At 65.2% G+C, this 22,161-nt stretch overlaps 5 protein-coding genes across 5 annotated transcripts; 2 read left to right on the top strand and 3 right to left on the bottom strand.

Annotated features, from left to right (window-relative positions):
* Positions 1 to 773: 773 nt before the first annotated feature.
* On the top strand, positions 774 to 7,857 carry CRLF1 (cytokine receptor like factor 1; the record flags this gene model as incomplete). Its single annotated transcript, XM_082010994.1, is given in 9 exon segments — positions 774 to 846; positions 4,789 to 5,067; positions 5,785 to 5,914; positions 6,368 to 6,537; positions 6,808 to 6,965; positions 7,037 to 7,205; positions 7,486 to 7,539; positions 7,542 to 7,663; positions 7,834 to 7,857. Coding segments are annotated over 9 exon segments (1,179 nt in total).
* A 1,272-nt stretch (positions 7,858 to 9,129) lies between these two features.
* On the bottom strand, positions 9,130 to 11,060 carry REX1BD (required for excision 1-B domain containing; the record flags this gene model as incomplete). Its single annotated transcript, XM_082010916.1, has 5 exons — positions 9,130 to 9,202; positions 9,555 to 9,643; positions 9,767 to 9,971; positions 10,436 to 10,518; positions 11,043 to 11,060. The coding sequence occupies 5 exons, from the start codon at positions 11,058 to 11,060 to the stop codon at positions 9,130 to 9,132; spliced, it is 468 nt and encodes a 155-aa protein (XP_081867042.1).
* Positions 11,061 to 11,246: 186 nt separating this feature from the next.
* Positions 11,247 to 12,037, bottom strand: UBA52 (ubiquitin A-52 residue ribosomal protein fusion product 1). Its single transcript, XM_082010947.1, has 4 exons — positions 11,920 to 12,037; positions 11,732 to 11,818; positions 11,515 to 11,617; positions 11,247 to 11,412 (listed from the first exon to the last, which is right to left on the bottom strand). The coding sequence occupies exons 1-4, from the start codon at positions 12,020 to 12,022 to the stop codon at positions 11,319 to 11,321; spliced, it is 387 nt and encodes a 128-aa protein (XP_081867073.1). The 5' UTR covers positions 12,023 to 12,037; the 3' UTR covers positions 11,247 to 11,318.
* A 995-nt stretch (positions 12,038 to 13,032) lies between these two features.
* KXD1 (KxDL motif containing 1) lies at positions 13,033 to 14,610 on the bottom strand (the record flags this gene model as incomplete). Its single annotated transcript, XM_082010860.1, has 4 exons — positions 14,443 to 14,610; positions 14,195 to 14,347; positions 13,643 to 13,689; positions 13,033 to 13,268 (listed from the first exon to the last, which is right to left on the bottom strand). The coding sequence occupies exons 1-4, from the start codon at positions 14,535 to 14,537 to the stop codon at positions 13,033 to 13,035; spliced, it is 531 nt and encodes a 176-aa protein (XP_081866986.1). The 5' UTR covers positions 14,538 to 14,610.
* An 860-nt stretch (positions 14,611 to 15,470) lies between these two features.
* Positions 15,471 to 20,618, top strand: FKBP8 (FKBP prolyl isomerase 8; the record flags this gene model as incomplete). The annotated part of the gene is made up of 8 exons (XM_082010859.1): positions 15,471 to 15,915; positions 16,078 to 16,247; positions 16,427 to 16,515; positions 16,826 to 17,043; positions 17,118 to 17,290; positions 17,391 to 17,468; positions 19,774 to 19,911; positions 20,532 to 20,618. Exons 1-8 carry the CDS (start codon positions 15,636 to 15,638, stop codon positions 20,616 to 20,618), a joined length of 1,233 nt encoding a protein of 410 aa, XP_081866985.1. The 5' UTR covers positions 15,471 to 15,635.
* Positions 20,619 to 22,161: the final 1,543 nt, after the last annotated feature.

The following is a 22,161-nucleotide window of genomic DNA, read 5'->3' as shown; positions in this document are numbered from 1 at the left end:
CACACTTGGGGACGGGGGGCTTGCCTGGCCGGGACCCCCCCCGTCCCAGGGCTCTGCCACCCGCCCGGGGGTCTGCAAAGCTCCTGGTGCCCCCGGGGGGGGGACGGGAGGTGGCGCCGGCGTGGGGGGTGATGCCCGGGACCCCCAGGGACAAGCACAGCCCCCACCCCACAGGGGCTTGAAGCCGCTTGGGGCATTTTTCCCAGCTTTTGGGGTGATTTTTGGGGGGGGAAACAGTGATGTTGGGTTTGATGGAAAACATCAGGATTGAGGGGAAGATACTCCCGTTTCCACCTCCCCAAAAGAAATCCCAACAGGATTTTGGTCTCCTAAAGGCGCTTTTGATGGGGGGGAGCGCCGGGGGGGGCGTGCAGTGCGGGAGCGGCCCCGGGGGCACGGGAGGGTCCGTGGATGAGTCACCCGTGGGAAGGCGGCCCCGGGGCGGCTCTAACTCCCCACCGCGGAGCTCGGGGGGAGCGGGACACCGGCCCCGGGGCGCGGGGGGGGCAGCATCCCGCGGCAGCACCGGCCGCCGCCCGGGCGGGCATCGCCTGTCGGGGGTCGGCCCCGAGGCCCGTACCGGAGCGGGCCGGCGGGGCCCCGGGGCCGGTGCCTTTCTGCCCCCCCGGGGGCGGGCCCGGGCCGGGCGGGGCGGGGCCAGGGCGGCATTTAGGGCTCCGGGAACCGGGGGGTTGCTCAGACTTGCTCGGGACTTCCCCGGACGTGCCGGTGCGCTCCGCTGCCCCGGGCACCGACGGGCACCGGGGCCGGCCATGCCGCCGCTCCTCCCGCTCCTCCCGGGGTTCCTGCTCTGCCTGCGCCTGCTCCGCGCCGAGCCGCTGCCCTGTGAGTACCGGGGTCACCGGGCGGCTCCCGCCAGGTGGGCGCCGGGGTGGGGGGTGCCGATGCCGGGGGTCCCGTCGGGGCGGGCGCGGCGCTGAGCTTCCCCCCCCGGGCTCCCCTGTTCGTTGCGGGGCCGGTCCATGGGGGGGAGGGGGGGGGTGTCCCGGTGACCCCCCCCCCGGCATGCGGAGCGGCCCCGGGAGCGGCGGGGGGCATCGCCGGGCGCACCTCGGGGCTGCGCGTCGCAGGGTGGCAGGGACACCCCCATCTTCCCCCGGAGGGCCGCCGCGACCCCCATCTTCCCCCGGCAGGCAGCCGGGACCCCCTTCCCGCCCCCTCCCCGCAGCCCAGCCGGGACCCCCCTTGTCCCCGCAGAGAACAATAGAGGAACCTTTTCTTTTTTGTTCCCCTCTCCCTATGGAGACGAGGGACCCCGCCCGCCCCCTGAGAAGGGTCGGGCCCCCCTTGCCCCCCCCTCCCGGAGAACAATGCGGCTCCATTCCCCACCCAGGACAATGGAAACCCCCGTGCTCCGTCCGGAGAACAATAGCGAACCCCTTCCCCACGCGACCCCTGCCCGCTCCCGGGAGCGGTGACTCCCCTTTGCACCCCCAGAGCATCTGAGACCCCCCTCCTCCTGCTGAGAACAACGGGGACCCCCTTCCCCCCTCGAGAGCCGTGCCCCCCACCCCAGAGAACAATGAATCCCCTTCTCCCCACCCAGAGCCACGGGGAGCTCCCTCCCCCACGGAGGACAATGAATTCCCACCCACCCCTCCAAATACCCCTGCGGGGCTCGGCAGCGATGCCCATTTGGGGGCCCCACCCGGCAGTGGCAGGTCTCGGAGGTGCCACCTGTGGGCTGAGCTGTGAGCGGCCTCAGCCCTGTGGGGATCGGGGTCCGCCCTTGCCGTTTGGGGGGCATACGGGAGGGCTCCCCCCTCCCTGCAGAGCCCTAAACCCCAATTAGCCTTCATCCCATGCGGCACCTCCTCGCTCCCCCTCGGGCCCGAGCGAAGGGGAGGCGAGGTCCCCTTCCCCGCAGCGGGAAGCTTGGCTTCCTCCCGCGGTGGGAATTTCTCAGGGCGACGGACGTTCGCTCCCACCCGACGCGCAAACGAGTCCCACCACGAAAAGCCGCCGCGGCCCCGGCGTAGGGTCCTGGGCCTCGTACCCCCCGACCCACGCGTGTCGGTAGCGGGGAAGTGCCACGGAGCGATCGTTGGGGCAGGAATTGCAGAAGCAGTGAAGAGGGGAGGAAAAATGCTCCAAAAAAATCCCTTTAGGAGCCGTTGGCGAGAGCCTCCGGATCGAGGTGGGTTTTGGCGGGGAGTGGCACCCACCCCGGTGCTCGTGTCGGGGGCCCGAGGGGTTAATCCCACTGGGGACAACGTGGGGCCGCGTCTGGACGCCCTTTGGGGCTGACCCATGCCGTTCGGCTCACCCCGGGAAGGGGCTGCCCGGTGCCGCTCACAGCCGGTCTCACACCCCTGGGACCCCCGTTTTTCTCCCCCCTGCCCCACATCGGGGTCCGGCGCAGCCGACCGGGGCGAGCGCTCGCCCCGCGGCCCCTCGACGTGCGGCGCTGGGGAAAGGCGAAGCCAAATCTCCTTTTAGAGAGCGAATGTTTCCCCTCGGTTCAGCTCGGTCGCGCTCGCTGGAATGCCTGGGCTTTTTATAAATCCCTCCTCGAGCTGAGGGATGGGCACGAGAAATGCCAGTTGGAGAAGAGAAAGGGAAAAAGATAGCGGAAAGGAGAGATAAAGCGTTTTCGGGTGCCGTGTCCGCCTGCAAACCTCGTTGCTTGAGCTTTAGAAAAGCTCTAAATATATATATTTAAATTTATTTTTCTTGAAGAATTCAGGGCTGTCCGAATTTCCTTTTGTTCTTCAGGGCAATTATTTATATTCTTTTTTTTTTTCCCCTAACCCCCTGCACATCTTAATAAATCTTTTTTAACTGCGTGATCTCTGACACTTATCGGATGGTTTTTTTCTTTTCTTTCCCAGCCCCTTAAAACACCGATATAAAAATAAAATGAAATCCAGCCCTTCGGAAGAAAAGCATAAACGTTCCGACACCTTGGAAATGTGGTTTTACTTTATAGCATTACTTAGCACCTGATCAGCATTTTTTTTTTTAATAGGAAAGCCATAAAACCCCCGAGCAGGTATTTTTTGTTGCGACTTGCACATTCCACAGGCTGCCTGCGTCTCTCCGGCCCTTTCCTCTCCGATCTGAAAACTTCACACTTTTCCCTTTTAAAACACATGTTCGGCGCTGTGTCTGCGCAGAGGGGAGAAAAAAATTGTAGGGGAGGAAAAAAAAGAGATATATGTATTATCGGCCCCTCCAGAGGCTCCTGCTTGGAGGAGGAAAAAAAAAATCGCAGGGAAAAAAAATAAATATATACAAAATCGGCCCCTCCAGAGGGTCCCGCTCGGAGGACGGGAAACGTGTTTTTTACGGCGCTCGTGTGCGTTTCTGGTGCTGGTTAGAGGAAGATTTAGGGGAATTGGGGCCCGGAGCACCGGGGCGGTGAGCGGCAGGAGCAGCCCCGGCTGGGTGCTCGGCCGCGGCGGCGGAGCGGGTGCTGGGTGGGCTCTTGGCAGAGCCGGGGGTGCTTTTTTCGGAGGACGGGGTGAGCCGGGGGCTCGGGCGAGCCGGGGATGGATCCGTGCCGTCGCCCAACGGGCGCGCGGGGTACCCCGGGGTACCCGGCGCCAACGCGTCCCGGGCGCCTTTGCACCCACCCCTCAGCATCCCCTGAGCGACGGATTAAGATCTCGCCGGAGGAACGAGGATTTGGGAGCGTTAATCGCGTGGGGTGGGAGCCGGCGCGGCCGGTGGGCGCCGAAAGCTGATCGGGGCCGGGGAGGTCGGAGGGGAGCGGAGGTCGCGGCGCTTTCCGGGAGATAATTTGGGATATTAGCCCGGCGCGTGCGGACGGAGCCGATAAGGCTGCTGGACGCCGGAAACCCCGGAGCGGGGCCGGGGGAGCCTTTTCTTTGACGCCTCGTGGTGGAGGGGTCCGAAAATAAAGTTGGGGTGGGGGGGAGGCGGCCATCCCATCGTGGAGGGTCTCCCCGGGGCGGAGCACCCCGGGGGGCGTCCCGGCGCAGGGGCTGCGCGCCGAGGCGCGGGCGATGGGCGTCGGCAGAGCGCGGCGGCACGTGGCGGGCGCTCGGCGCCGGCGCGGGGCGGGAAGCGTGCGCGGCCCTCGGCAGCGTGCTCCGGGCAGGGGGCTGCCGGCCAGCGTCCTTGGGGGGGGGGGGAATACCCCCCCCAAAACTTCCCATAGCTGCTTTTGAAATCCTTTTGTCCCCAAAAACTTACGAAGCCACAACCCCACCCCGCCCCGGAAAACCACCGCGTGGCCGAGCCCCCCCCCCCAGCCTCGCGCTGCGAAGCCCCCCCAAAGGCTCGACCCCCTTCCCCCCAGCTCCGCCGAGGAGCCCCCCGAGCTCGCGGGGAGAGCGCGGCCGAGCCCGGCGCATCGTGTGCGCCTGCCTGCGCGGCAGAGGAGGGCGAGCGCCGGTGCCTGGTAGACATATAGCTATATATATATCTATATATATATATATAAAATCCACTTAAATACAGCAAAATTAGGTATAAAATATTTAACAATATTTAAATAGGTAGAGAATATATTTAAATAGGTAGAGAATATATTTAAATAGGTAGAGAATATATTTAAATAGGTAGAGAATATATTTAAATAGGTAGAGAATATATTTAAATAGGTAGAGAATACATTTATATATAGGGAAAATACATTTAGATAGAAAATAAGTTTAGATAGGAAATAAATGTATTTAAATACACTTTCTAGCTATTTAAATTTATTTATTTATATAAATTTAATTTTATTTAAATAGATATATAAATTATTTAATTATTTTTTTTTTTACCCCCCCCCCCTCTTTGTTTCTCCGGCCGCAGACCCCGCAGTGATCTCCCCCCAAGACCCCACGCTGCGGATCGGCTCCTCGCTGGTCGCCACGTGCACGGTCAGCCCCGACTTTCACCTGAAAGCCGAGGACCTGTACTGGACCCTGAACGGCCGGCGCCTGCCCGCCGCGTCCTACGCCGCCCTCGGCCCCACCACGCTCAGCGTGGCCCTCGCCCGCCTCAACGGCTCCAAGCAGCAGTCGGGGGACAACCTGGTGTGTCACAGCAGAGATGGCGGCATCTTGGCCGGCTCCTGCCTTTACGTTGGACGTAGGTCGGCGGCGCCGGCGCGGTCGCACGTGCCGGGTTGGCGCCGGCGCCGCGTGCCGGGATGTCCTCGCCGGCCGGGCCGTTTCGGGAAGGGAGAGCTGTGGGAGTAATTGGGGATCCCCGGGGGGATTAAGACCCCGGTTCTTGCGCGAACCGGTCGCCCGCGGCTGCTCAATTTTCACCTCCCCGCGGTTTGCGGCCGGCGCGCGGAGGAGCGCGCGCAGAAAGGCCGTTTTGGCAAACCCTGGGTAAAATTACGCTTGTCCGAATCAATAATCGTAAGATTTTATCTTGGGCTATTTTAAGGACGATGCTACGTCCTAGGAATAGAGAGGCTTAACCGGGAACGCGGCTCGGGTTTGTTTTTGGGTTGCTGTTGCCGAAAGAAAACAGCTCTGGAGCTGGGTGCAGGCAGGGGCGGGCAGGAGCTGGGTGCAGGCAGGGGCGGGCAGGAGCTGGGTGCAGGCAGGGGCGGGCAGGAGCTGGGTGCAGGCAGGGGCGGGCAGGAGCTGGGTGCAGGCAGGGGCGGGCAGGAGCTGGGTGCAGGCAGGAGCTTAAACCCCTCCGACAAACGCGCCTGCGGCCACGGAGCTGGGAACCCGCGGCCGGCCGGGGCCGCGGTGACATTAACCCACTGCGGTGACGCTGCCTCTGGGCTGCGCCTTCATCCTCCTCTGCCTCTTTTTTTTTTTTCTTTTTTTTTTTCCCCTCTCCCAGTACCCCCAGAAAAACCAGTCAACATCACCTGCTGGTCCAAAAACATGAAGGACCTCACCTGCAAATGGGCGCCGGGGACGGAAGGGGAGACCTTCCTGCACACCAACTACACCCTCAAGTACAAGCTCAGGTGGGGCCACCCCCCCTTAATTCCTGTTATTCTTAAAAAAAAAAAAAAAAGGGGCCAAAACACCAGGGTGGGATTTAAAGGCTTATGGGGCGGTGGGGAACGGGGAGCCCGGCGGCTCCTGGTCGGACCCCTCTGGGGATGGTGCCCGGTGTGATGAGTTTCCTCAGGTCTCAGCCCCCACAAGCGCTTGGCAGGCAGCCACGCTCCGTGCGTGCCGGGGAGGAAGAGGGTGAGGAGAAGCCGCGTGGCCCCGGTTGAGCCGGGAGCCGCCAGACGAACCGCGGGGCCGGTAACCCAACACCTCGGCAGCGCGATGCCGGCGGTGCCGAGCGGCAGATAGACGAGCCGCGGTCCCCGCCGGGAGCGGCCGTTTCCTCCGGGGATGGGCGAGCATCCTCGGCTCGACCGTGGCACCCGGCGGTGCCGGCGCCGGCACTCAGCGCCCGCCCGCAGGTGGTACGGCCGAGACAACACGTGCCAGGAGTACCACACGGCCGGGCCCTACTCCTGCCACATCCCCAAGGACCTGGCCCTCTTCACGCCCTACGAGATCTGGGTGGAGGCGTCCAACCGGCTGGGGGTGGCCGTCTCCGACGTCGTCATGTTGGACATCCTCGACGTGGGTGAGCGGCGGCGTCACGATGTCACCGCCATGCCGATGACCTCGTGGTCGGGAGCGGGCGGTGGGTTCACGCGGTGGGATGTTGGGGGGGGCAGCAGGAAATGGGCGATATGTGAGCAGAATTGCTCCTAATCGAATTAGCCTGTTTTCTCCCGAGTTTGGGGTTGGTGGGTTTTTTTTTTTTCCCCCTCCGCATCTGCGGCCGCTTAACCCCCGCGGCGCCGCGGCGCTGCCTGCGCCGGCCCCGCCAGCCCCCGCCCTGTCCCCGCAGTCACCACCGACCCGCCGTCCGACGTGCACGTCAGCCGGGTGGGCGACCTGGAGGACCAGCTGAGCGTGCGCTGGAGCTCCCCGCCGGCCCTCAAGGATTTCCTCTTCCAAGCCAAGTACCAGATCCAGTACCGGGTGGAGGACAGCTCGGAGTGGAAGGTGCGTCGGCATCGCCCGCGGCGCCGCAGGATGCCCAGCCGTGCCGGCGCTGCCCTCTCCTCCCTCTCCAGGTGGTGGACGACGTGGGCAACCAGACGTCCTGTCGCCTGGCCGGCCTCCGCCCCGGCACCGTCTACTTCGTCCAGGTGCGCTGTAATCCCTTTGGCATCTACGGCTCCAAAAAAGCCGGCATCTGGAGCGACTGGAGCAACCCCACCGCCGCCTCCACCCCGCGCAGCGGTGAGCGGCGTCGGGCCGGCGTGGTGGGGCGGGCAGGGAGGGGACGCCGGCAGCGCCGCGCTCGCCCTCCCCTGCGCCTGCGGGACGCGCCGGGGGGGGGCCCTTCCCCGCTCCGTGCCCGGCGCCTGGATTTCTCGCAAAGGAGCCGATTCGGAGCGCGGCTTTCCCGGCAGGAAGCCAAAAAGCCACTCGTTCTCTCGCCCGCCATTATTTGCGGTAACAGGGCGGGGGGTTGAGCCCTGTCCCCCCGCGGCGGCGCTGACCCCCTCGTCTTCCCCAGAGCGAGCGGCGGGGGGCTGCGACCCCAAAGGGGGGGAGCAGAACACGACGCTGCGGCGGAGCTGAAGCAGTTTTTCGGGTGGGTGAAGAAACACGCCTACGGCTGCTCCAACCTCGGCATCAAGCTCTACGACCAGTGGCGCGTGTGGCTGCAGAAATCGCACAAAACACGCAACCAGGTAGGTAAGGAGCCTTTCGCACTTCTTTTCCCCGGGTGGGGATGGTGGGGGGGGGGGGAATTTGGGGTGACCCCCACTCCGGGATGCTGGGGAGGTGGAGGGGACGTGGGGTGACGCCGACGCCGGGGCGCGCGGCCGGCGGCGACGCGGGGCTCTGCTCATCTCCGCAGGTTCTTCCCGGCGATAAGTTGTAGCCCCCGGGGGACCGAGCGCCGGCAAGATGACACGGGGCGCCCGGCACCCACCCGGGACCACCCGCGCCCGCTCCGGCCCCGCCGGGGGGGAGCAGGAAGGCGGCTGGGGCGAAGCGCGGCCCTGCAGCCCCGGGGGACGGGATGGGGTGAGGTGGGGGGGGCGGGCCAGGCCAGTCCCGGCAGCCCCTCACGTGCCGCTGGCCCTGTGGGACCGCAGCCCCCCGCCGCGCCGCTCGCACCCCGCGGCAGCGAGGGGACCCCCCGGCCCCGCCCGGCCGGGGGGAGCACGGAGGCTTTGCTCCTTACCCGCCAGCTGCAGCAACCTCTGGGATGAAAGGGGCGGCGGGGGCTTCCTCGGTGTCCCCCCACCCTTGGCACAGCCCCCCGGGAAGCAGTTTTGGCTATTTTACTCCGTGGGGACCCACGTGCGAGCGCGGGGGGGGGGGGGTCTGTCCCTGGGGAGCCACGTGGGTTGGTTTGAGGCTGCTGGGGTTTGCCCAGTGCCTGCTCCAATTTTGATTCAAACCAGCCTTATTTTGGTTCCATTTCAGTCAATTAGGAACAGATTTAAGCTTAATGCCAATAAACCTCTGAAACCCCACCGGGGTCTGCGTCAGCGGAGCAGCAGCAGCGCGCGGGGACGGGGACGCAGCGGGCAGCCAAACGGGACCCCTGTCCCTCATCACCCCGTCCCGGGGCTCCCAGGGGCCCGAGCCGAGGCGGAGGGGGGGACACTGGGGGACGCACAAGCCCTTTAGCCCACGCCACTCGGGGCAGCTCCATGGGGACACATTTATTGTGGGGTGACTGTAAGAAAGAGCACTTGTGGGGCACTGGAGCCGGCGTGGGGCTGGGGGTGCAGCAGATCTCCGAGAGGTGGGTCCGGGGGGCTGCTGCTCCCGGGGCTGCAGCCGGCAGCGCGGGCAGGGCCCGTCCCCGTGGGGATCGCAGCATGGCAGCCCTGTGGCACCACGGGTTGTGGTTTTCCTTGGGCGAAGCCCTGGCATGGCCGGCAGAGCCGGGGAGGGGAACCAGCCCCAGGCTCCGGACCCCTAAGCTGAGGGATGCTCAGGATGGGGGGGGACCCCACAGCTCCTGGGGGCCTTTCTTCCCCCCGCTTCCAGCCTGTACTCAAGAAAAGGGGCTGGGGGGAAGGTGCCCACCTTGCCAGGGCGGTGTGGGGGCCTGGGGGCCCGCACCGGGGATGGGGGGGGTGAGCGGGGCCCCTGTTCCAGCGGCTGGCCCCTCCAGCCGTTCCCACGGGGACACCCATCACTCGACTTCTTCCGAATCGTACTTGAGGTCCTGGAGAATTTCGCTGATTGCCTCAATGGTTTTAATTAGCCTACGAGAGCGGATGGAAACTATAAATAAAGCCCATATGGAGCGTATTATCTGGGCCGCCTCGCCTTCCCCGCGCTGTTTATGAAACACTCAGCCTGGGGAGGCCGAGGGGACTGCGGCCGCGCGGCATCGCCAAGCCCTCCCCGGGGCTGCGGCCGACAGCACTTTTGAAGGCACCATCTGGGCCCCCCCCCCGGGGCTGGAGCGGGGGGAAACGTGGGGAAGGGGCTCCCACCCCCCGCCCGGCGCATGGGGGTGCTGCCCGCCGCGCTCCCAGCCCGGGGCGGTGGGGGGGTGCCACCACCCCAAAAGGGGGGGGGAGAGGGGGGACGGCAGTGGGGGCCACCACCTACTTCTGCTTGAGCTCCTGCACCTCCTGCTGATGGGCGTCCATGTCGGGCTGGTCCTGCGCCTGCTGCCGCGCCAGCTGGAGCTGCGCCGTCTGCGGTGGGCAGGTGGGAGGAGCTGAGACCTCCCCCACCCCATGCCAAAGCAGCCCCAGACCTGTCATGGGTGGCGGTGGGACCCCTCCCCCCCCCCCCCCCGCCCCCAGCCCGGCACCCACCAGCTGCAGCTTCTCCTGCTCCTGCTCCTGGAGACGGGCGAGGTGCTGGGCCAGGTCGGGGCGGGCGAGCTCGTCCCGCAGGCGCCCGGCGATGCGCAGCACCTCCTGGGAGATGCCGCTGAAGGCCAGCGTGATCTCGTGCACCAGCTGCCGGTAGCGCGGGAAGTCATAGTGGGGTGAGCTGCTCAGGTACGCCCGGTGGCCCCTGGGGACAGGGTGGGAGGGGAGAAGCCACTGTCACACCTGGGGGGCACCAGGATGGCACCGGGCACCCCCCGTGAGCCCCACCCTGGGGCTGAGCACCCTTTGCCGCAGGCAGCACCGGGAGGGTTTTCCTGCCCAGATTTGGCAGCTCTGTCCCCACAGCCAGGCAGCTTCACCCCTCACAACGGGACGGGTTTGGCAGCTACTTTTTGAGGGGGGGATTAGGTTTCTTTTTTCCCCCTGTTCACTGGGGAAGTCCCTCATCTCCTGTCGGATGCTAAAATAAGATACAGGTGTCCGGCATCACGGTCATCACCCTGGCAGCTCGAGCTCATCGGCCACCTCAACGGCCGCTGCTCTGACACGGCAGCCTCTTCCCGAGAGGATGCAAAAAAATCAGGATGGGGGATTTGGTTCCTTGCTAGGGATCCCCCGCCCCGGGGCAGCGGCGGTGCCGGTACTCACTCCTCGAAGAGCCGGTAGGCCTCGGCCCGCTCGCCCTGCAGCGCCAGGAGCCGGTGCAGCAGTGCCTTCACGGCCTCGCCCGTCTGCCGGAGAGAAGGAGACCGTGGCAGCATGGGGTGATGGTGCCACTGGCGCGGTGCTAACGGCCCCAGGCAAGGCCGGCAGTGCCCCGCGGTCTCGTCTGGGGGCTGGAGACCCCCTCCCCGGTGCTGGCCCTGGGGGGACCCAGGCTAAGCCCAGCCACGGTACTTGGGCTCAGTTCGGCACCGGGAACCCCACCCCGACCCGGGGCCCCCCCGACCGCGTCCTCACAACACAGAGGGGCACCGGGACCCCCCCCGGCCACGCGTGCACGGAACGCACCGGGACCCCCGCCAGCGTCCCCCCTCCACCCACGCAGCGGGACCCCCCCCCGCCCGTGTGCACACAACACAGGCGGGCACCGGACACCCCCCCCCCCTCCCGCCAGGCCGCGCGTGCACCGACCGCATTGGCAACCGGGGCCTCCACCCACGCAGCGCCATCCCCACAGACACGCATATACGGCCCGGCTCCCCGCCCGCGCCCACGCCCCGTGCCCGGGGAGGGGCGCGGGACCCTTCCCCACCCCGTCCCCGCTCACCATGGCCCGGCCCGGCGGGACGCGCAGGCCCGGCGGGGCGCGGGGGCGGAGCGTGGCGCCGCCGCCCCCTGCAGGCACCGGCCGGTATCGCCGCCGCCCCGGTCACTCCCCCGCCCGTCTTTTATTGAAAAAAAAGAAACCCGTAACGGTTTGGGATAAAAACCAAACAAACACCACCGGAAAGCGGGATCGGTTGGAGCACCGCGGTGCTTTATTGGCGGGGCGCAGGCAGGGGAGCAGGCACGGCGGCCACTGCCCACTCTACTTGACCTTCTTCTTGGGGCGCAGGTTGTTGGTGTGCCCGCACTTCTTCTTGCGGCAGTTGACGGCGCGGGGGTGCAGGCGGGCGTAGCACCTTGGGGAAGGGGACACACACCAGGTCACCAAAGGCCCCGTCTCCCCGGGGAAGGGGGGCGGGAGAAGGGTCCCCACCCCACGGCGGGGCATGGGGACGTACTTGCGGCAGATCATTTTGTCGCAGTTGTACTTCTGGGCCAGCTGGCGGAGGGAGGGCTCGATGATGCCTCCCCGCAGGCGCAGCACCAGGTGCAGGGTGGACTCTGAAACCAAAGACAAGCGTCATGGCGGGGCCAGGCGGTATCTATAACCCCCACCAAAAAAATAAACCACCACCCCCCGGGACGAGCCCGGGCTCCGGCCGACCGCCGGGGCACCTTTCTGGATGTTGTAGTCTGCCAGGGTGCGGCCATCTTCCAGCTGCTTGCCCGCGAAGATCAGCCGCTGCTGGTCGGGGGGGATCCCTGCGAGGAAGGGACTGTCACGGTGGAGGGTGGCGACCGCGGCCGCCCCCGCTGCGAGGGCAGGCGGGGGCCGCCCCGCGGCTCTCCCGTTCCACCGGTACCTTCCTTATCCTGGATCTTGGCCTTGACGTTCTCGATCGTGTCGTTGGGCTCCACCTCCAGGGTGATGGTTTTGCCCGTCAACGTCTTCACGAAGATCTGCATCTTGGCACCCTTCGCGTCTGCGGAACAGCGGCGGCCGCGTCAACCCCGGCCGGGCCCCGCGGAGCGGCCCACGCTGTCCCCGTCCCTCCGGCCCGCCATGCCCGCCCCCAGCCGGGACGCGGCCTCCCGGCCCCCGGTTCCCGCCCCCGGTCCCTCCCCCCCCCCCCCGCAGGGGGCCGCGGTCCAGCCCCCTGCCCCGGGCCCGGCGCCGAGGCCACCGCGCGCGCACCCGCCTCGCTGCTGAGAAAAGGGCCGACCGGAACCGGAAACCGCCTGCGGTCGCGTCACAACCGGCGCGTCATCGCTCCGCCCCTTTCCCTGCGGAGCTGCAGTGCGCAGGCGCCGGCGGCCCCCGCGCGCCGCGATACAACGGGGCCGGCCCCACAGCGCTCCAGCCCCACACTCTCTCCTCAGCCCCTCACAGGCAGCAGCGGGCCACGAAGAGCCCAGGCCGGTCCCCTGGACACCCTGAGGAGCCAGGGAGGGACCAGGCCGGTGCGAGCCTGCCTGAGGGGCCAAGCGTGATACGGTGCGGGCGAGAACCAAAAGGAAAACGTGGCTGGGGCCCTTCCAGCAGGCAGGAAGCATGGCAGCTGTGGGGAGGCAGCCAGCACCAGTCCATGAGCGGCACGGACAGACCCGCAGGAAAGCTGGAGCGTGCCCATGCGAGCCTCAAAGACAGCGTTCCTTAAGAAAAAACACCCGTGCCCCCAACCGGCTCTTCTGCGCCAAAGTCTACGGCAAAGGTGGGGTCTTGCCGCTCTCCTGACCGCACAAACAAGAAAGGACTAGAGGTGTTTTCAAACCCACGTTTTACTTATTTACCCCGAAGCGAATCGCGGGGTTTACACTACAGTGGCAGTTTAGAGGCAGAAGGGCACCCTTCTTCACGCAGCCATCGCTTCTCCCAGCCTTTGCTTCCCTCTTCCCGAAAAAAGAAACACACAAATATAAATACAGGATAGAAAGTTCTCCGGGGGTGAGCGGCAGCAGCGCAAGGACCCGCACACCTAGTCCAGGTCGTTGGCCGTGTCTTCATCTGTGAGACTCTGTCCATTCACGGCCGGTAAATCGTACTGGCCTTGGGATAAATCCTCAAAATCCTGACTCATGGTGGGAGAGATGATGTCAGGGCTCGTGTCGCAGGACTCCGTGCTCTGCTCAGAGGTAGCAATGGTGGTTGTCGTGCTTTTCGGGACGGGGTCGAAGTCATCATCGTCTTCTAGGATGGGAGATTCGTGGATGTCTGGAAGGGAAGATGCAAATGTTAGTTTTGCTGCTGCGGCCACACGAAATGAGGCACAGCTGGTGCAACGCCAGATACAAAAGACACCCCAGCAGAACAATTTCTAATTCTAAATATTGTCTGCTTGTAGCAGTAATCAATAAAAAAACATTGTCACATAAATTATTAGCCATTTGTAACTTCTTGTAACTGCATCTAATATAACCAAGCAGCTTTTCAGGCTTTTAGCGCAGCAGCCACGCGCCAATGCACTCCTGGACATCTCATTAGCTTCTCCCGACTCCCCAGAGTCGCCTCACATGTTCTTGGGAAAAGGGAACTCAGCCTGGGAAGAAAACCGACGGAAAATCCGCATGTCGGAAGGAATCACTCACTGCTGAAAGCCTCCGGGTACTGCTTCGCCAGCTTCCCTTTCAGCGTCCTAGGGGAGGAGAGAGCGAGCTAAGTGCACGGGGAAGCAGAGAGACCCAGAGCTGAGCTGCCGCTCTCCGGCATTTACGGACAATGCAAATGAATCCCAGGGGATTCTTCAGGTCGAGGGGCTCTCTCCCTGGCCCCCAAGTGCTCCCTTGGCCTCTCTCAGCACATTGGGTGTTTCCCCGAGTCCCCCATTTCGTAACTGTCCCGAGCAGCGCCAGTGCCACGTCCCTCCTGCTGCCTGAGGGAGCGCAGACCATCCCAGCTGGAGCAGAATCGAGGAATCCTCAAGCTCCAGCCCCCACAGCTCCTCTCCTGCTACCTCCATGCCTTGCTTGCCTGCACATTTTCCCCTCGCCAACTATTTTTACTTTCAATACTACCCCGAGCTCCTACTTGTGTCCCGCTTTCATGCTCCCGCAGCCCACCCAGACCCCAACAAGCCACCCTGCACTCTCCACGCTGTCTCCCTCCCTGCCGGCAGCGATGTTCCCATCCCCGTTGCCTACCGGATCCTCCGGAAGATGCTGTCCAGATCCTTCTTCATTTCCACCAGCGTCTTGGTGTGGTGGAGGAAACGCTCGTTCATCTGCTGCATGCGGACACTGGAGAGGTTGTTGAAGTTGAGCAGCATCTCGTTGGTTTTCTCGAATCGATCCAGCCTGCGCGGAGGAAGCAGACGGAGCTCGGCAAAGATCCCGGGAGGCTCCCGGTGCCAGTACTGGGGTCCCCATGGGCCAGTTGTCCCGGGACTCACATGTTTTTCTGGGCCAGGATGATGGCGTTGACGTCCTCAGTGTTGACCATGCCCAGCACCCGCCCGCAGAACACCTGCGAGGCCGTGGGCTCCATCGCGGCCTGCGGGACCACGGGGGGCGGCTCAGCCGGAGGGCGGGAGCCTCCCGCGCCCCCAGGACCGGTAAACGGAGACCCGACCCCGCCTCCCCACGTCCCCAGTAACGGGGTCCCCTCTGCCCTACCATGCCGCCGGTACTGGAGCTGCTCCCCTCCCCGCTGCCGTGCCCCGTCCCGGGGGGGCCCCACACGCACCCAATGCCGGTAACGGGGTCCCCCTGCCCGTCCGCCGCCTCCCGGCCCCGGTAGCGCCCCCCCGGTACCGGGCTCCCTCGGGGGGAACGCGGGCCTGGGCCCCTCCCGGGGACCCGGGGGCCTCCTGCCGGCAGCGCCCGCACACTTCGGGGAGCCCTTCCCGCTGCTTCACATGACGGGAACGGGCGCGGCACCAGGGGCGGTCACCGGCAGCCTCACCTCGCTTCCGGGTGCGGGGTCACGTCCAGCGCGACCCCGCGGCGTCAGCGTGCCCTTGCGTCACGGCGCCGAGTCGGAAGTAGCGGCAGCTGGCCGAGGGAGAGAGCCGGGACCCCCCAGGCATCACGGGGCCACCCCACTGCCAGTACCGAGACCCCCGCACACACGGGCCCCTGCACCATGACTCAGCGGCGAGGACCACCCACCTCCTCTCACCCCCGCCCCGCAGCGGCCCCTTTAAGGCGGCGCCTAGTCCCGTCCGGCGCTTCGCTGACGAGCGTTCCCATCACCCAATGTCATCAGCGCGGTGGGCGGGGCCGACCTAATAGGAGGGGCGGGGCGGGGCCGGCGGCCGGGGGTTCGCGGGCCAGGTAGGAGCGGCGGGGGGCGCGCGGCGGCGGCCGCCGCCGTTGCCAGGGGGAATCCCGGCGTGTGACGGTGACGTGGGGCCCCCGCGGGCAGGAGGAAGGCACGTGGCATTGGGGGGGCGTCCGGGCCGCACCCTCCCCGCCCGGCGGGCCCGTTCCCTCCCCGGGGCCGGCGGGGTCTCCCCTGCCAGAGCCGCGCATCCCTCCCGGTGCTCCGGGCGCCGCCCGGGCTGTCGGCCGCGTTCCCCCCGCGGTAAGTGCAGGCCCGACCCACGTTCTCTCTCCCCGCCCCGCTCCAGGTTGCTCCGCCGCGATGGCCTCCAGCGGGGAGGAACCGAGGAGCCGCTCCCCGGGCCGGGCAGGCACCGGCACCGAGCCGCCGCCGGCCGACGCCGCTCAGCTGGACACAGCTGAGGATTTCGAGGTCCTGGAGGAGGAAGAAGAGGAGGAGGAGGAGGAGGAGGACCTGAGCGAGCTGCCCCCGCTGGAGGACATGGGCAGGCCGTCGGCCCCACCGCGGCAAGAGGCCCGGGCCTCTGAGCAGGGCGGGGGGGAAGTGGCTGAGGACTCCCAGGAGTGGCTCGATGTTTTGGGTAAGAGCCCAGGCAGGAGGGTGGCTGGGCTTGTGGGGGCCTCATGGGCTTCTCCACGGCTCTGTGCCACAAAGGCCGGCCAGGAGTCATTGCAGGGCCGTGGGAGTCGGGCTTTTCCCTCCCTGCTGTGGGCTGATGCACCTTCGGCTTCTCCTTGCCCAGGGAGTGGCTTGCTCAAGAAGAAGACGCTGGTGCCGGGCCAGGGGGTGGACACCTGCCCCCGCAAGGGCCAGGACGTGACCATCCGCCTGAAGGCCATGCTGGAGGATGGCAGCGTGGTGGAGGAGAACCCTGCGCTCAACTTCACGCTGGGAGATTGCGACGTCTTACAGGTCAGGACTGGGAGGAAGCTTGCCCAGCTTTATTGCTGCCTTGTTTTTGCTTTGTGGAACAGGACCTCACCTTGGGGGGCGCAAGGAGGGTTTGGGGTTGGTGATGTCCGTGTTTGCGGGTTGGAAGTGGCCCCTCTGCCCTTTCTTGTGCTCGCTCCCCACGATGCTGTTCTCTGCAGGTTCTGGACCTCTGCGTGCAGCTCCTGGAAATGGGGGAGACTGCTTTGATCGTGTCAGATGCAAAGTACTGCTACGGCGCTCAGGGCAGGTGAGTGGGGAGGGCATGAGGTGGAGCAGGATGGCCCCAAACAGTGCTGCGAAAGCTGTCCCATGCGCTCCCAGTGACAGCCCAGCCAGCAAACCACAGCTTCCACAGGCAGGGCGACTCGGCTCCCTTGGCACGTGCAGGGGATGGCTGCGTGTCCTGCCTGGGGGGAACAATCTGCATCACACCCCATCCAGGGGAGATTCCATGGCTTTGATTTCTGGGCCGCCATGCTAAATCTATGTGGCCCAGTGGCTGGTGGACATGGCAGAGGTGGCAACAGTGCCACAGCTTTGTGCCCCTCTTTGCCCAGGAGCCCTGACATCCCACCCAATGCGGCTCTCACCCTGGAGGTGGAGCTGCTGGCGGCTCAGGATGCGCCGGACCTGGAGCTGCTCAGCGGGAAGGAGAAGATAGAGCTGGCCAACCGCAAGCGGGAGCGCGGAAACTTCTTCTACCAGCAGGCAGATTATGTGCTGGCCATCAACTCCTATGACATCGCCCTCAAGATCATCAGCTCTAGCTCGAAAGGTACCTGCTCCCACCCTGGGCGAGGGTCACCTGGGATCCCTTCCCTCTGTAACCTGGCTCTGGGGTCTCTGCAGTTGAGTTCAGCCCGGACGAGGAGGCTGAGCTGCTGGACGTGAAGGTGAAATGTCTCAACAACCTGGCAGCCTCTCAGCTTAAATTGGACCATTATGAGGCGGCCCTGAAGTCCTGTAACCTCGTCCTGGAGCACCAGCCGGGGAACATCAAGGCTCTCTTCCGAAAGGGCAAGGTGAGGCCGGGCATGCAGCAGGGCAGGGCCTGGTGTGATGGAGGGCAGGACCGAGGGACGGACCTCAGCCATCCTGCTCGATCCCTATCTCACCTTCCAGGTCCTGGCCCAGCAGGGCGAATACAGAGAGGCCATCCCCATCTTAAAGGCGGCGTTGAAGCTGGAGCCTTCAAACAAGGTAGGCTGCTGTTGTGTGCTGCCAGCGATCCCGCTGAGCTGCATGTCTGTAGGATGCTCTCCTCTTGTCCATGTCCCTGCAAAACTCGATGTCCCCTGTGGAAGGCTGAAGCCCCCCGTAACTGTTCCCAGCTTCCTCCATGAAGGGAGGATGGAAATAGCCCCCAGGACCCAGGCAGCCGTGGGATGATGTGCCCTATGGTGCAACATCTGAGCTTGGCTGGGCTGGTGGGTCCCTTATCTCCATGTTGCGAGGCTCCCTCTTTGCCCTTTGGTCCTTGCGGTGGCAGGATTCCCTGCCAACCCATCCCTGCTTCAGCGGACCTGCGAGTACGGTCCCTGCTCTGTCTTCCCCGAGTGGCTCCAGCGGCTCATGCCATGGCTGCGGGAAGTGGAGCAGAGCCGAGGCCCCGTATACTCGCTCAGCAGCCCGGGGGGTGATTCACCGGGCGGTGAGAGCAGTCCAGTGCTCGGTCCAGTGCCCAGGCCAGGGCGAGCTCTGGGTCAGGAATTTCCTGTCGGTTAATGATCAGCTGCAGGACTGGAGCCTTGGGAGAAATCAAAACCCAGCGTCAGGAAATGGCCCCAGCAGGAGCGAGCTGGGGGAGAGGTGCTGCCTGCGTGGGGTCGAGGCGGGGGCCTTGGTTCTGCAGGTGGGCTTTAGTCCTCCACTGGGTCTGTTGTTTTATCCACCTCTTTTTCTGGGAGTTTCACCAGACTGTCGTGATTTGTGTCATGCTCTGGTGCCTGAAGGTCGTGGGTAGGATGGGGGACCTGAAAGCAGGTCCTTGGTGGCCCCACAGCACCCGTGGAGCTCATCTCCTGACATCACCTGCGGGGAAGGGTAAGCGGAATCCCAAAGCCTTCACTTCCCAGCAAGGTTAGGGTGGGCAGCTGCGGTGAGTGAGCAGCACAAGCGATGCAGGTTGCACTGGGAGCAGCTCCCCCCGTGCATCTCTGGCACGTCGCTGTTGGTGGGGCTGCTTCTCGCTGTCCATTCAGATGAATCTTTTAATTGGAGAGGGGTGAAAAATCAAAATGCCTGGCAGTGACGTTACCGGTGAAACCACAAGTACAGCAAATTACTGGCCTCTCCGGCTGGCTGCCGGGACTCCCGGGGAAGTGGTGGTGCCGCTCCAGACAGCAGCGTTAAACACGCATCGGTGAGTCATGGGCTACAGCTACCGGTGGTGAAAACAGACTCAAGAAATACTCGGCTCCACCTGCCTCAGATGAGGAAACCTGGTTCTCTGGGGCGGTCAGCACCTTTCAGCTGTTGCAGACTGTTGGCTGCTGCGCTCCCTTCTCCTGACCCCTTGGAAACACACGTTCTGGGAGCGGAAGAAGATGCTGACATTTGTCCTACACCAACACGGCAAGCCCCAGTGATCTCGGGGGTGCCTGCAGGTGCTTTGCTGCGTTGTATCCTCCCAATGTCCAGAGTCTTGTGTTCAACACAGCGGTGCCAAGTGTGGTTTGGTGAAGCCCTGGCCAGTCTCTGGGCGAGCCGATGTGGGCTGGAGCCGGTGTGGGTTGCCGGTGGCAGTGCTGGCGTTTTGGGGAGGCGTTGGAGCCACCCGGAGTGTGGCGTCCCCAGCAGAGGGCACAGCATGGCTGCGGCACCAGACGGCTGCGCCACCACGACGTCCTTCCTGCCACCGTGAGCTCGGGGAATGGCTGGCAGTGCTGTGCTCAGCTCGCCAGCGCTTCTTGCTTCTTTTTGGGAGGCCTTGGGCGCCGCGCAGGATGCGGAGCTTTCTCCTGCAGCGCTCCCTCCAGCCCCAGCCATCACTGCCGCTCGGCACAGCCGGGCAGGTACCGACATGCTCCTGGCTCTTACTGCAATCCTGCTTCAGACCAGGCTGAGTTGAAGCCTGCTTTCCCAGCCTGCTTCCAGACAGAAAAGTGGGAGAGCTTGGGCACGTCTGTCCCCAAGGCAGACACTTTTCTGTCTCGATTAAAGGATAAAATCCTTTTCCTGATGTCTGGCATCAGCCCTGGGCTCTGCTCCCTGCTGCCAGGCAGGGAGTGGCCTGAGTGGCCAGAAAGGACAGAAGGTCACTCAGACCCACGGGGCACCAAGCCTGGGTGTCCAATGCCAGCCTCATGCAGCCCCTGGGTGCAGGGGAGCAGGGCAGGATCAGGCCATCGGCTCCCTGCAGCAGCTCCTAAGCTGTTCCATGGGGCTCCTGCACGGCCCTGGGGCGATCAGATCTGGTGGTGCTGGCACTGCGGTCCCCGTCCCCTCCCCTGCACTGCAGGGACGGTGTAGGCTGATAACCACAGCGCCACGCTCTCCTCCTCAGACCATCCATGCTGAGCTCTCCAAGCTGGTGAAGAAGCACGCGGACCAGAAGAACGTGGAGACAGAGATGTACAGGAAGATGCTTGGGAATCCCAGCACTGCCGGCATGCCGGGGAAGTGCAAAGACAAGCTGCCCTGGGTAAGGTCCAGTGCTGACGTACCGGGGGGCTGGCAGAGCGGGTGGGTGTCACCCCTGGGGTGGGGAGCGCTGGGCTGGGCACAGGGGATGTGTTAGTGTCCCCCAGGTCCCTGGGGGTTGATGCAGTTCTGCTCCCAGGCAGGGAGGGACACTGATGTGACCCACAGGGTGGGCTGTGTCAGGGCAGCAAGTCTGCTGGGAGTTGAGGGCCTGTGCTCCAGCAGCCTTGCCAGGAAAACCCCAAGAGCTGCGGCTGGGCTCCTGGCTCTGTCCGGCGAGTCCCAGCGATGCCAGCTGGAGGGTCTGGACTTTGTTCCCAGCTGCTGTGCTTGGGAACCCGCTGGCTGCGCCAGTGGAAAGCGCTGTCAGCTGGGCTGCCGGCGGCACACACTGTCCCCGCGGACATGCCGGCCACGCGCTGGGCAAAGCCGACGCAGCACTTGCCTTTTTGGGCTGCGTTATCTTGGATGCGTATTGCGAGCCCGGTGCTGCCCCACGGCCCTGTGCCAGCGCAGGCAGGGCTGCACATCCCTGCTGCCGGAGGGGCTCATGGCACATCCCAGCTGTCGGTGGGGCTGGTGGCAGTGGATCCCATCATCTCGCCGGTCTCTCCTCCATAGTCCATCCCCTGGAAGTGGCTCTTCGGTGCAACAGCCATCGCGCTCGGCGGCGTGGCCTTGTCCGTGGTCATTGCGGCGAGGAACTAAGGATGGCAGCGGGGCGGCCCTGCAGCACAGGACCTGCGCCAGGATGTGCCTCTCTCCTGCCACGGGGCTTCCCTGGGGCTCTGCTGACCCCTTCCCACAGACTTGCAGTTGCAGAAATATGGATGCTTTCTCTGCTGGAGGTGCCGGATCCCCCTCCTGACATCCCTCCGTGCCCCCCCGGCGCAGGCAGAGCACAGCTTGCGGGGATGGAGCTGCAGGCAGAGCAGAGACCCCCAAGCACCTTCCTAGGCATGTCGGGGGGAGTAGGAGCTCCTGCATGCCAGTACGCCATGGCTGTCCCAGCCCCCTGAGCCCCAGTGGGCGCCGGGGTCCTGCCGCCATGGCGGGACGGGCAGGGGGAGGCAGGTGGAAGGAAAGCCACGTAGGTATGAACGGGCAGGGTGCTTTCTGCAGCTGGGCCCAGCTGCAGGCAAGGAAGCGGTGCAGATGTGGCCAGGGGCACGTACAGCGAGATTCCCCGTGTCCTGGGGGGGCTGCTGGTGGCTCAGCCCTCCCGCAGGCACCCACTCCCCTCCTCGGCATTTCCCCAGAGTGCGCCATGTCCAAAGGAAGCCAAAGAAGCCTGCGGCGGGAGGGGAGTGCCGGAGCCCTGCTCTCCAGCCTGTCTCTCACGAGTCCCAGCTCTTGGGGGTCCCTCCTTGCTCTGCCGCTCGCACCAGCCTGGGGCTGTCCCCAGGGCCCACCGCTGCCCCGGCTCAGCTCCACTCCCGGGGCGGGGGGTTGTAGCACTGTCCTCCCACCCCAAAGTGACTGTGAACTCCCCAAATAAACGACAATTCCTTCACACCCGGGTCTGTCTTGGTTGCCAGCAAGGCCGAGGGGGGATGCTCCTCTCTGCTGTCCCCCTTCTTGCCACATGCAGATGGCTGCAGTGGGGGCCGGGAGCGGCTGTTTGATTTAGGGGGGGAATTTGTACGGACCCCCACACAGCTCTGCTGTGGCAGGAGGGAGCAGCCTCTGCGGCAGGGGCTGCTCGGCTCTGGGGACACCCGGTGAGCAGGGAGCTGTGCCGTGGGGTGCCCCCAGGCCCAGCCGGGGGGTGGGAACCTGGGGCCTACGGGCCCTGCCTGGGGCCGGGGGGAGGCCTGGGTTTACGGGCCCTGCTTGAGGGGGGGAACCCGAAGCCTGAACGCACCGCCAGGGAGACGCCCGGGCCCCCCAGGCTGAGCCCGGGGTCGGGGGATGCCCGCCCGCCGCCCCCGGGGTCCTCCAGCGCCGGAGGGCTGCACCAAACCACCCTCCCCGCCATGCCCCGCGGCGCTCGTTTGCATATCCCCGCCTCCGCTTTCCCATCTCCCAATCCAACGGGGCGGTCGGCAGGATCCGGCCAATGGGAGCGCTCGCTGCCCACCTCCTCGCCCCAGCAACAGGCGCCCCGGATGGGCGGGGCTGGCGGAGCAGCGGCCGGGTGGCTCATGAATAATGCATAAGGGGGCGTGGCGGCGGCGGGAGGCCCCGGCGGCCCAGGCGCGGAGGGGGAGACGGTCCCAAGATGGCGGCGCTGCAGGCGGAGCGCGGGTAC

Source organism: Phaethon aethereus (assembly GCF_964289735.1).
Source record: "Phaethon aethereus genome assembly, chromosome: 26".
Classification (NCBI taxonomy): domain Eukaryota; kingdom Metazoa; phylum Chordata; class Aves; order Phaethontiformes; family Phaethontidae; genus Phaethon; species Phaethon aethereus.
The sequence above is the reverse complement of the archived record's forward strand: the minus strand, read 5'-3'. Positions and strand labels throughout refer to the sequence as shown.

Bases quoted from the DNA above. Each gene is read 5' to 3' on its own strand.
- UBA52 (XM_082010947.1), bottom strand. From the start codon at position 12,022: ATGCAGATCTTCGTGAAGACGTTGACGGGCAAAACCATCACCCTGGAG. The intron at 11,819-11,919 runs GTACCGGTGGAA...CCTTCCTCGCAG, and splicing joins CAAGATCCAGGATAAGGAAG to GGATCCCCCCCGACCAGCAG. The intron at 11,413-11,514 runs GTACGTCCCCAT...CCCTTCCCCAAG, and splicing joins GACAAAATGATCTGCCGCAA to GTGCTACGCCCGCCTGCACC.